Source organism: Tachyglossus aculeatus, chromosome Y4, assembly GCF_015852505.1.
Source record: "Tachyglossus aculeatus isolate mTacAcu1 chromosome Y4, mTacAcu1.pri, whole genome shotgun sequence".
NCBI classification, from domain to species: domain Eukaryota; kingdom Metazoa; phylum Chordata; class Mammalia; order Monotremata; family Tachyglossidae; genus Tachyglossus; species Tachyglossus aculeatus.
In genome coordinates, this window is record NC_052096.1 from 1,971,566 (window position 1) to 1,984,321 (window position 12,756).

The 12,756-nt window shown below is 61.2% G+C and overlaps 1 protein-coding gene across 1 annotated transcript in view; it reads right to left on the reverse strand.

The window, feature by feature from the left end:
- TNXB (tenascin XB) overlaps positions 1 to 8,814 on the reverse strand; it is a 60,703-nt gene extending 51,889 nt beyond the window's left edge. The window contains 5 exon segments of the mRNA XM_038769074.1: positions 1,107 to 1,222; positions 2,140 to 3,052; positions 3,054 to 4,000; positions 4,153 to 4,603; positions 8,616 to 8,814. Coding sequence (XP_038625002.1) covers positions 1,107 to 1,222; positions 2,140 to 3,052; positions 3,054 to 4,000; positions 4,153 to 4,540 — 2,364 coding nt within the window. The 5' untranslated portion in view covers positions 4,541 to 4,603; positions 8,616 to 8,814.
- Positions 8,815 to 12,756: the final 3,942 nt, after the last annotated feature.

The following is a 12,756-nucleotide window of genomic DNA, read 5'->3' on the forward strand; positions in this document are numbered from 1 at the left end:
ATAATGGTGGTATTTGTCAAGTGCTCATTTTGTGCCAGGCACTGTACTAAGCGCTGCAGGGGGAATACAAGCAAATCAGGTTGGACAGGGTCCCATTTCACATCGGGCTCGCAGTCCTAATCCCCATTTTACAGATGAGGTCACTGAGGCTCAGAGAAGAAAAATGACTTGCCCAAGGTCACACAGCAGACAATTGACGGAGCCGGGAATAGAACCCATGACCTTCTGACTCTCAGGCCCGGTCTCTATCCACTAGGCCATGCTGCTAGGGAAGGTGGTGGTGGTGAGCCCACTGTTGGGTAGGGACTGTCTCTATATGTTGCCAACTTGTACTTCCCAAGCGCTTAGTACAGTGCTCTGCACACAGTAAGCGCTCAATAAATACGATTGATTGATTGACTGATTGATTGAACCGAGACAGGGAGGCCGTTCTGAGCCCCGCCCGGGGCCACAGGGGCCCGTGGGCAGATGGGACCACCTACACCGAGGCTCAGAGGCCGGAGAGGAGACTGGGTGTTGTGGGGTCTCCCCCGGCCTCTCCCTCTCCTTGGACAGGAGCAATGTGGGGGCACAACAGGAGGGCAGGTGGAGGTTTCCATGGGTGGCCGACTGGGGATTGCACAAGCGTTTAGTACTGCGCTCTGCACACGGTAGATGCTCGATAAATACCGTCGATTGACTGACTGATGAATTCAAGTAAGGGAGAAGGCAGGTGGGTGGCTTGGTCATACCACTGTGCTTAGACCGTTGATCACTGATGGTGGGTTCGGTTCCTCCCCCACCACCCTCGCCCCCATTTCTGGGCAGGGCCGGGAGGGAGGAAGATGGTTGGCGTTTTGCATCGCCCTGCTCTGGGTCCCGGGGCCCCTCGCCCACCCTCCCTCCCGGCGCCAAGTCCAGGAGCCCCAGGGGCTTCCCCGCTGCTGGGCCCAAGAGGATCGACCCCAGTTGGGGCGGGCGGGACGACGGACCCTCCCCCGACTCTATCCAGCCTGCGCTACCCCCCAAAACGAGGGGAACGGCAGCGACGGGCATCCGGGCCCTGCGGCCCTCTGCCGCCGGCTCGCCCCCCGCCCCCGGGACCCCGTTCCCAACTCCGTCCTCACCGTGGGGGTGAACTGGATCTCGTAGGAGTCCACGGGCCCCGGGGCCCGGGTCCATTCGGTCCTCACAGTCGTCTCCTCTAGTAGGTGAAGTCTCAGCCCTTCCACCTGAGGGATCTCTGCGGGTTGCCACATGGAGGGCGGCGGGGGGCGGGGGACGGGGGAAGAAAACCCTCAGTGAAAAGTCCCTGGCCCTGCCCCCTCCCACACCCACTGGCTGCCTTCAGGGGAGAACGGAGGGAAACTGAGGCCCAGGGAAGGGACAAGAGGGTGATGGTGGAGGCCCCTCCTCTTCCCACTAGCCTGTGGTGTCTACTTAGGCCCCGGGAGTCCTGTGCCACCCCCCCGCCCTCCTGAGCCTGGCAGGGGCCGAGGGGTCGGGTGGGGCCGACGGGGGAGAGAACTATAGGCCCTTTCAGAGCTGGGCCCCCGGGCTCCTGGGTTCCGGGCTTCCTTGCCTTCCTTCTCAGCTCTCTGAAGTGAGTCCAGGTGTTTTGGAGCTGAGGGCGGGCGGGGGAGGAGGCCCTGAAAGAGTCCCTTCACTGCCGAAACCTGAACCCCCCGGGGGGTGGCACCGGGACCCACAGAGGGGCTTCCTGATGCTCACTGGGCCTTTCTCCTCCCCGCCACCCCCGCTCCCCGGCCTGCCACACTCGCTTCTCTGTGCCCTCCTCCCTCCCGGCCTCCCCGTCTCGGACAATAATAATAATGACGATGGTGGTATTTGTTAAGCGCTTACTAGGTGCAAGGCACCGTTCTAGGCGCTGGGGTAGATACAGGGTTATCAGGTTGCCCCACGTGGGGCTGACAGTCTTAGTCCCCATTTTGCAGATGAGGGAACTGAGGCCCAGAGAAGCGACTTGCCCAAAGTCACCCAGAACCCATGACCTCTGACTCCAAAGCCGGGCTCTTGCCACTAAAGCCACGCTGCTTCGGATCTGCCCCTTGGGTCATCCTTCTGCCCGTGGAGTCCGGCCCCCATCTCCCCTCGGGGGCCCAGCTCCACCGGCCCCGACCCCCCGGCGTCCCCTTTCACCTTCTCCGCAGTCCAGGCCGGCGAAGCCCTCGTGGCAGAGGCAGAGTCCCTGACGGCAGAGGCCACGGCCCCGGCAGTCGGCGGGGCACGTCTGGATGGCACAGTCGGGCCCGTGGAACCCTTCCACGCAGACACAGTGCCCGGCCTGGCACCACTCCCGCGGCCCGCAGCCCCCCGGGCAGCCCTGGCCTGCCCCGACCGGCTCGCAGTCAGGGCCGCCGTAGCCCTCCTGGCACACACAGGTGCCTTGGACGCAGCGCCCGCGGCCCCGACAGTCATGGGGGCAGGTCTGGGTGCCACAAGCAGGCCCGCCGTAGCCCGGCTCACACACGCATCGCCCGTCCTGGCAGAGGCCCCGCCGGTTACAGTCACCCGGGCAGCTCCTCGCCCCGCAGTCCTCGCCCGTGAAGCCCGGGTTGCAGACGCAGCGCCCGGCCTGGCACTGTCCGCGGCCCCGACAGTCGTGGGGGCAGCTCTGGGTGCTGCAGTCCTCGCCGGCAAAGCCCAGGTCGCAGACGCATTGCCCGTCCTGGCAGAGGCCTCTCCCGCTACAGTCGCCCGGGCAGCTCCTCGCCCCGCAGTCGTCGCCCGTGTAGCCGGCATCGCAGACGCAGCGCCCGGCCTGGCAGTGCCCGCGGCCCCGGCAGTCGTGGGGGCAGCTCCGGGTGCCACAGTCGTCGCCCCCGTAGCCCGGCCAGCACACGCAGCGCCCGTTCTCGCAGCGGCCGCGGCCCCGACAGTCCCCCGGGCAGCTCCTCGCCCCACAGTCCTCGCCCGTGAAGCCCAGGTTGCAGACACAGACCCCGGCCTGGCAGCGCCCGCGGCCCCGGCAGCCGTGGGGGCAAGTGCGGGTTCCACAGTCCTCGCCCGCGTAGCCCGGGTGGCAGACGCAGCGCCCGTCCTGGCAGCGGCCCCCGCTGGCTGCAGCCCCGTGGGCAGCTGCGCTTGGCACAGTCCTCGCCCATGTAGCCCGGGTTGCAGACGCAGAGCCCGTCCTGGCACCGGCCCCGCTGGCTGCAGCCTCTCGGGCAACTCCGCTGGGCACAGTCCTCACCCGTATAGCCCGGGTCGCAGACGCAGAGCCCATCCTGGCACTGGCCCCGCTGGCTACAGTCCTGCGGGCAGGTCTGCTGGGCACAGTCCTCACCCGTGTAGCCCGGGTCGCAGATGCAGAGCCCATCCTGGCACAGGCCCCGTTGGCTGCAGCCTCTCGGGCAACTCTGCTGGGCACAGTCCTCGCCCGTGTAGCCCGGATCGCAGACACAGAGCCCGTCCTGGCACCGGCCCCGTTGGCTGCAGCCTCTCGGGCAACTCCGCTGGGCGCAGTCCTCGCCCGTATAGCCCGGGTCGCAGACGCAGCGCCCGTCCTGACAAAGGCCCCGCTGGCTGCAGTCTCCCGGGCAGGTCCGCCGGGCACAGTCGTCGCCCGTGTAGCCCGGCTGGCAGAGGCAGCGCCCGTCCTGGCAGCGGCCCCGCTGGCTGCAGCCCCGCGGACAGGCCCGGCTCCCACAGTCCTCGCCCACGTAGCCCGGTCGGCAGACGCAGCGTCCGGCCTGGCAGCGGCCGCGTCGGTTACAGTCCCCGGGGCAGGCCGGGTGGTCGCAGGCTGGGCCCGAGTAGCCGGGGAAGCATTGGCAGCGGCCCTGGACGCAGCGGCCCTGGTCGTTGCAGTCGTCGGGGCAGGAGGCGGGCGAGGACAGGCCGGAGGATGGGGGCGGCCGGGAGGAGCCCGGGGCCGGAGGCCCGGCCTCGACGGGCTCCGAGCACGTGGTCCCGGCCCAGCCCGGCTCGCAGGAGCAGGCGCAGCGGCTCAGGTCGAACACGCCGTGGAGGCTGCACAGGGTCCGGACGTCCGTCTGGCCTGTGTGGGGCGGGGGGCTCAGGCAGGGACCGGACCACGGGGGACCGAGGCCCTGCCAGGCCCTCGTTTCTGCCCCCGGCTCGCCACCCACCCGGGACCCTCCTCTTCCCACCGCCCCCCGGCCTGTGCCTTCCCACCGGCCCCCCACTCACCGGTCCCGGCCTGGGCGACGCCGGGTGGGCAGCAGCCCCCCGCGCACTGCTCCCTGAGGCCTCTGACCAGCTCTTCCAGGGCCTCCAGCCGGGCCTGCAGGGCCCGCACTTCCGTCCCCGAGGCCGGGGGCTCCGTGCCCGGCGGGCAGCCGCAGCCCGCCCCGGGGGGCAGGTTGATGCGGTGAGTGAAGACCACCTGCTTCTCCCCGTCCTCCACCGTGTGTTCGTACAGTTGGGCGGCCGAGCCCCCCGCCCGGCTCCCCGGTCGGGGAGGGGGACGAGGGGCCGGGGCCGACCCGTTGCCGCGGGGGGAGAAGGGGCCGGCTCCCGCCACCCCCAGCAGCGCCAGGAGGGCCAGGGCCGGGGCCAGGGGCGCGCCGGGGGGCATCGCTCCGGAGCGGCTCTCAGTCAGTTGACGACCGGGGTCTCGGCGGTCCCGGCAGGCATAGGCCTGTGGGGAGAGAAGCGGGGGGCGGTTTAGAGAAGCAGCGTGGCTCAGTGGAAAGAGCAGGGGCTTTGGAGTCAGAGGTCATGGGTTCAAAGCCCGGCTCCGCCAATTGTCAGCTGTGTGACTCTGGGCAAGTCGCTTCACTTCTCTGGGCCTCAGTGACCTCGTCTATCAAATGGGGATTAAGACTGCGAGCCCCCCGTGGGACAACCTGATCGCTTTGTAACCTCCCCAGCACTCAAAACAGTGCTTTGCACATAGTAAGCGCTTAATAAATGCCATCATTATTATTATTATTATGGGGTAGGAGTAGGGGGTCAGGCCCTGAGCCCCAAGGGGTCCCCTCTTCCCCAGGAGTGTGGCCTCGGGAACCCACGTCATAAGCGTCACGCCCTGCCACTTTGCGGGAGTTATCCCATTTCGCGCCATCTTAACGCATTTCTCCATGGGGGGACGGGACCCCCAGCCCCCAACGCTTGCCCCAGAGTGGTGGCATTCCCCGGATCCTGCGTCCGAGCTGCGGCGCTCAGGAGGAGGAGCAGCGGCCCAAAGGGTGGTGAGGTGGTTTGGGGAAAAGGGGCGCTGAAAACTGAAACGCCGGATCTAATGGGGTCGGGTTCCACTGGGCCGGGCCCGGCACTGCTCCGACAGAAATGGTAACTTGTCCCAGTCACCGGACCGTACGGCAACCGCGGCCCCAGTTCCGACCCCCTTGGCCTAGCGGATAGAGGCTCCGCCTCATGTGTGCTGTGTGGCCTTGGGCAAGCCACTTTGCTTCCCCGTGCCTCAGTTACCTCATCTGTAAAATGGGGATTGAGACTGTGCCCAACCCGATTTACTTGTATCCATCCCAGCGCTCAGTACAGCGCTTGGCACATCGTGAGTTCTTAACAAATGCTATTATCATTATTATTATTATTATTACTATTATTTTTATTCTGGGGATCTGGACCGAGAAAGGGAGGCCAGAATCGAGCCATCCTCACCAAGGGGTCCCTGAGTCCTGGGAGGTCAGCCAGCGGGTGGTCCCCGGACGCGGCCCAGCCTGGTTCAGACCACATCCCTCCGGGGAAAGGCCCTGGACCTTACCCCGTGAGGGACGGAGGCCGTGTGGGACCCGATGAACTCGGATCTCCCCCGGCACTTAGAATGGCACTTAACCAATTTAACACCAATAACGACACCGATAACCTGACCCCTCTTCCATCTCCAAACCACAGGGTGGAAAGCCATAAAAGTGGTGGTTTATCACTTCCTGTGACACATCCTGTGGTTAGAGGGTTGGTTTGGGTCCCGGGGAAGTGGAAGCTCTTGGGGAAAGAGCTGGGCTAGAACCCCTCCGGCCTGCTAAAGCGGGTGGGGCGGTGGGGTCAGGGGGCCAGGGACCCAGGGGGCCAGGGGACCACCCGGAACGGCAACATAATTGTTCTCTTAACAGTGGGCGTCACTTAGTGGGTTGTGGGCAGGGATCACGCTACCAGCTCCATTGTGTTGTGCTCTCCCCAAGGCTTAGTACGGGATTCTGTACACTGAAGTGCTCAATAAATACCATTGACTGATTGATCGATTGACTGACTGATCGTAGGAGAAGCTGCCACTCTCCTGGGGATGGGGAAGCAGGTAGAGGACAAGGGTTAGGGAGGAGGGGTTGGAGGGGCAGGGTTTGGGGGAGCAGGTCGGGGAAGGGTGTGGAAGCAGGGTTTGGGGGAACGGGTGGGGGTTAGGGAGTGGGGTTGGAGGGAGCAGGTGGGTACAGGATTTGGGGAGCGGGGATTGGCAAAGCAGGTCAGGGAAGGGGGTAGGGGGAGCAGGTGGAGGCAAGCATGAGGGAGCGAGAATTGGAGGAGCGAGTAGAGGCTGGGTGTGGAGGCAGGGTTTGGGGGAGCAGGCGGAGGTAACGGATGAGGAGCAGATGAGGGTGGGGGTGAGGGAGCAGGGATTGGAGGAGCAAGTCAGGGCAGGGACCGGAGACAGGTTTGGGGGAGCAATGTCCCCCACCCCACTCCCTCGGGGCTTCCGAGTCGTAGACCGATAACTTCCTTCTCCTCTTCCCCGGTCTTCCTCCCCAGACACCCCACTACCCCCGCAGTCGCAGCTGCAGCAGGGAGCTAAGGCCTGGACAGGGTTTCCTGTGGGCAGGGCTGGCCTGTGGGTCCAGGTCCTGGGCGGATGTGGGGATGGGCGAACCGGTGGCCCCCTGCGGGGCGAGTGGCAGACGCCCATTTCTCTTCCTTCCCCTTCCCCGATCCCCGCAGGCTGGGGAATTTCCACCCGGGTAAGAGGGCGGTGGGCACAGGCAACCAGCTCCCCTGCCTCTCTGTCCCCCTCCCCATCAACACACGCTTGAGCCACTCGTCTGAGAGACGCTGTCTCCTCGCTGTCCCTGAGGGATTGGGGAGGCGGGCTGAGGGGGTGGCGGGTACCCCATTTCTTCCCTGGGTTTGAAGAGCTCCCCCCGCCACGCCCCACAACACCCCTGCAGGAGAGGGACACATCTCCTCCCAGGTTCCCTACTGTTTTGGGGGGATGGATGGGGAAGAGGTAGGAGGGGGCCTCCCGCCAGGCCTGGGCCTGGGCCTGGGCCTGGGCCTGGGCCGTGACTCAGCTTCCCGGGTATTTACGGTTCTCGGGCCAGTTCTGACACTTCGCTCATCTGGGACTGTGGTGGCTCCCAAGGGGTAGAAGTGAGCCAGCAGTGGCCGGGGGTCGGGGGGAGTCCCAAAACAGAGCTGTTCCGGGGCCGGGGGTGGGACGGAGAGGGGCAATCCTGAACCTGCCTCCTCCTCAGGGCTCTCCCTCGGGCCCTGCCGACCTCAGCTTGGGCATAGGCTTCATGAGAGGGTTGGGGTGTGGGGAAGCTGGGGTCCTCTCTGGGGGGTGGGAGCGGGGGGTAGGCTCCGACCTGGAGGGAGAGGAAGAACATGCGGGCCTGTGTGGCGGAGGAAATGGCGGGCCTGGGGCCTAGGAGCTTCGGGGTGGGACACCCAGACCCTGGGGGAACTGGGGCTGGCATAGTTGAGTAGGGGGGAGTGGAGCCCGGGGGGGAAGAGGAAGGGAGGGAAGGAGAGAGGGAGGGAAGGAGGGAGCTGTGGGGGGTGGGCGGGAAGACACTGTCCCAGGCCACTTTGGCCAAGGCAGCTGCAGCGTTTCCGAGTTGTTTCCCAGTTCCCCTCAGTTCCGTTTCCAGCTGTTTTCGGGCCATTAAATTCTTTCCAGGCGAGATAAGGGGTCCGCCCGCCCGCTACCCGCCTCGCCCAAGCCATGTGCATGTGGGGGGCAGGAGGGGCGGGCGCGGAGATGGGTAGAGGGCGGACCCCAGACGGACAGGGGGCTGGGGCAGCCGGGGAGGGGCTGGGAGGAAGAGCCTCCAGGCCCTGGGGACTTCAGGCTCTGAGCTGGCCCTGGCCCCGGCCCCGGCCAGGGCCCCAACCCCGGCTCCGGCCCCGGCCCAGAGCAGCATGAGTCACGAGCGCGCAGTTCTCGGCCTGGACTGGACTCGGACAACAGCCCGATATATCCCAACCCCCCCCGAGCAACCCTCCTCTTCCCCTTCCCCCCCACCACACACACACCCAGCCCAGCCTCTCCCACCCCGCTGCACCCCCCTCCACCACTCTCTTCCCGAAACCCAGGCGTCCAGGCACCTCCCAAGCCTGGCTCTTTCCCAGATTCCACTTCCCTCCCAGATGCCTTTTCCCTCTCCCACCCAGGACCCCGGTGTCCTGTCTCCCTGCCCCCAGTCCCGGCTCCAAGCCTCCAGGTTTCTCCCCTCCCAGACCCGAGTTCCCGCTTCCTCCCGGGATCCCGGCATCTGCTCCCATGGACTCTTCCCTCAGTCTGAGCTCTCTTCTCGGGACTTAGGTGTCCTGGCCCTCCAGGCTCCCTATCCTCTCTGTTCTTCAGCATTCTTTCCCCAGGTCAGAAAAGAGGGACCTTAGTCCCCAGCCCCAGAGGCTGTAGGGGACCCCGGCCCCACCTTCCCCGTCCCACACCTTGACACCGCCACGTTCCTTACCTGGGGGTCCCAAAGGAGGTGGAGTGAATCCGGGCCGGTGAGTCTCCGCACCTGTCCTGCCCTCGATCTGGAGAAGGGGGAAGGCTCCCGCTGGGGTTGGGGGGGTTCGAGGGCTCCTGGGGATTCCTGGGGACTCCTCGGATTGGCCCACTAAGCCCCCCGAGGGCAGGGGCTCCCCAGGGCACGTCCTTCTCTCTCGGTGACGACGACGGAGAAAGAGGGAGTGTGGCAGCCAACTAAGGGAGGAGAGGAGGAATAACGGGAGGTCAGGGAGGGGTGATGAGATACAACCAGTCCTCCCTCCCTCAATCCCTCACCCCCCCCATATTGGCCCCTCCTCAGCCGGGTGTTTGTGTCATCCCCCCTCACAAGAGGGACACCCCCTCCTTCGGCCCCGGCCTTCCAAGCCCTTGCACCTCCTCTAAGACCTCCCCACTCTCTATTCCCTCCATTCCCAATCTCTCCTACCTCTTCATCTGCCCCTTTCCCTGCCTCCCCCCGTCCTCTGCACTCAACGTCTCCCTCTTGCCTAACTCCGGCTTCCCTCCCCACCCTTCTCGCTTCCTTCCCCTGCCCACCTTTTCCCTCCTCCACCTCCCCTCTCACTCAGTCAGTCAATCAGCCGTCTTTATTGAGCGTTTACTGTGTGGAGAGCACTGGACTAAGTGCCCTGGGAGAGGAGAAGACAAGAGAATTGGGAAATTCTCCAACTCTAAATCTTCCTTCTCCCTTTTCTACTTGTCATTCCTGTCCCATTCCCACCTCTAACTGACCCCCAGCCCCAGCTCTAAGCCTTCAGGTCTTTCTCCTCCCAGATCCGATCTCCCGCTTCCTCCATCGATCCGCACTCCCTTCACGGGACTTAGGTGTCCTGGTCCTCCAGGGCCCCTTCTCCCTCTGCCCTTCCGTGTTCTTCCCCCAGGACAGGCAGGCAGGAGGATCTCCCTGGTCCCCAGCCCCAGGAGCCTTTCTCCCGCTTTCCGTCACCCCTCTCTCCATCTCAATCCCAAATCTTGCCTCAAGACTTTGGCTTTTCCCCGTTCCTTACCTCCCCACACCGTGCCCCAGGTCCCGTCCCCACCTGCTCAGCTTCTCCCTTCTCCGAACCTCTTCTCTCTCATTTTCCTGCTTCTTCTGCCGGCGGCTGGGAGGGAGAACCGGAGGAGTGGAAGCCAGGGTGTCTGGAACCTGGAAAAGGAGCAAGGACTGGGAGGGAGAGAGCCACGGGCCAGAAGGGCAGAGCACTGGGGTCCAGAGGGAGAGAGAGGGATGGCCAGCCAGAGCCTGGTGGGGCAGGCTGCCTGGAGGCTGAATCAACCAATCAATGGTAATAACAATAATAATGGCATTTATTAAGCGCCTACTATGTGCAAAGTACTGTTTTAAGCGCTGGGGAGGTTACAAGATGATGAGATTGTCCCACGTGGGGGGGCTCACAGTCTTTATCCCCATTCTCCAGATGAGAGAACTGAGGCCCAGAAGAGTTAAGTGACTTGCCCAAAGCCACACAGCTGACAAGTGGCGGAGCCGAGATTTGAACCCAGGATCTCCAACTCCAGAGCCCGTGCTCTTTCCACTGAGCCACGCTGCTTTTCTACTGAGTGTTTACTGCATACAGAGGACTGCACTAAGAGACTGGGAGAACAATCAGAGTTGGTAGAGTTGTTCCCTGCCCACAGCGAGACTACAGTCTAGAAGGGAGAGACAGGCAATCATCAAGATAAATAATAATAAATAAATAAATTATAAATAAATAAATAATAATAATAAAGGCCTCCAGGAGGCCTCCCCAGACTGAGCGCCCTCCTTCCTCTCCCTCTCCTCCCCCTCCCCATCCCCCCGCCTTACCTCCTTCCCCTCCCCACAGCACCTGTATATATGTTTCTACGTATTTATTACTCTATTTATTTATTTTGTTTGTACCCATTTACTCCTATTTATTTTATTTTGTTAATATGTTTTGTTTTGTTGTCTGTCTCCCCCTTCTAGACTGTGAGCCCGCTGTTGCATAGGAACCATCTCTATATGTTGCCGACTTGGACTTCCCAAGCGCTTAGTCCGGTGCTCTGCACACAGTAAGTGCTCAATAAATACGATTGAATGAATGAATGAGTGAATAAATAAGGATTTAAGGGGAAAGGGGCTGAGGAGGCAAAGTTGGAAAGGAGTGAATGGTCTCAGAAAGGGAGTAGAGCCCCTGATACAAGCCCGTGGGTGAGCCGGGGCAGTTAGGGAAGATCCTAACCCCAAACTGGAGGAGGGTCTGCGGCCCAGTCACCCACCCACGAGTCACGACTCGCACGAGTTCAGCTCTCCCATCTCCCTCGCCCCAGTCAATCAATCAATCAATCGTATTTATTGAGCGCTTACTGTGTGCAGAGCACTGTACTAAGCGCTTGGGAAGTACAAGTTGGCAACATATAGAGACAGTCCCTACCCAACAGTGGGCTTACAGTCTAGAAGTCACCCTGCCGAGTGGCCCAGGGTCTCCTTCCCGGCAGCGGGTTTCCCAGAGGCTTCCACTGCCTCACAGGGAAAGCCAAGAGGGCAGGGAGGGCTGAAAGATGGGGGAATTTGGGGATCAGATTCGAGAAGCAGCGAAACCTGATGGAGAAAGCCCAGGCCCGGAAGTCAGAGGATCTGGGTTCTACCACTGGCTCCGCCGTGTCAGTTGCGTGACCTTGGGCAAGTCACTTCTCTGTGCCTCAGCTCCCTCACCTGTAAAATGGGGATGAATCAATCAATCAATCAATCGTATTTATTGAGCGCTTACTGTGTGCAGAGCACTGTACTAAGCGCTTGGGAAGTACAAGTCGGCAACATATAGAGACGGTCCCTACCCAACAGTGGGCCCACAGTCTAAAAGGGGGAGACGGAGAACAAAACCAAACATACTAACAAAATAAAATAAATAGAATAGATATGTACAAGTAAAATAAATAAATAAATAAATAAAGTAATAAATATGTACAAACATATATACATATATACAGGTGCAGTGGGGAAGGGAAGGAGGTAAGATGGAGGGATGGAGAGGGGGATGAGGGGGAGACGTGTGAGCCCTAGGTGGGACATGGACTATGCTCGACTTGATTAACTTGTCTCCCCCTCTAGACCGTGAGCTCGTTGTGGACAGGAATGTGTCTATTTGTTGGTATATTGTACTCTCCCAAGCGCTTAGTATGGTACTTTGCACACAGTAAGCACTCAATAAATCCGACTGAGTGAATGAATGATCTACCCCAGCACTTAGTACAGTCCTGGCTTTAATAAGCGCTTAACAAATAATGATCACAATAAAAAGAATTTAAAAAATATGTAAGCGCTTAGTACAGTGCTCAGCACACAGTGAGTGCTCAATAAATACGATTGAAAGAATGAATGAATGTTAGCAAAAGACACACCCTCCCAGGCTTGGGCAATTCATTCATTCATTCAATTGTATTAAGTAGCCATTCATTCATTCAATCGTATTTATTGAGTGCTTACTGTGTGCAGAGCACTGTACTAAGCGCTTGGGAAATACAAGTTGGCAACATATAGAGACGGTCCCTACCCAACAGCAGGCTCACAGTCGGCTGTGAGTGACAGCTAAAGACTAGAACTGTCTTCTAGACTGTGAGCCCACTGTTGGGTGGGTTCTAATCCTGGCTCCACCACTTGTCTGCTGGGTGACTTTGGACAAGTCACTTCACTTCTCTGCACCTCGGTTACCTCATCTGCAAAATGGGGATTGAGACTGTAAGCTTCATTTGGGACAAAGACTGTGTCCAACTCAATTTGCTTGTAACCACCCTAGCGCTTAGTGCAGTTGACACATAGGAAGTGCTTAACAAATATCATTACTATGACTCATTATTATTACGACCCCTTTCTCTCCCTGCATCAGTTCCTGCCCCCACCCACCATCCAGGCTCTAGTATTTGCCCCCCACTCCCCCCCCAACTCTCTCCCTTATCAATCAATCAATCAATCGTATTTATTGAGCGCTTACTGTGTGCAGAGCACTGTACTAAGCGCTTGGGAAGTACAAGTTGGAAACACACAGAGACGGTCCCTACCCAACAGTGGGCTCACAGGGTCCAGAAGCCCCTGCCTCAGTCTTCCCTTCCCCACTCCTGCTCCTCCCACCTTGGGCCAA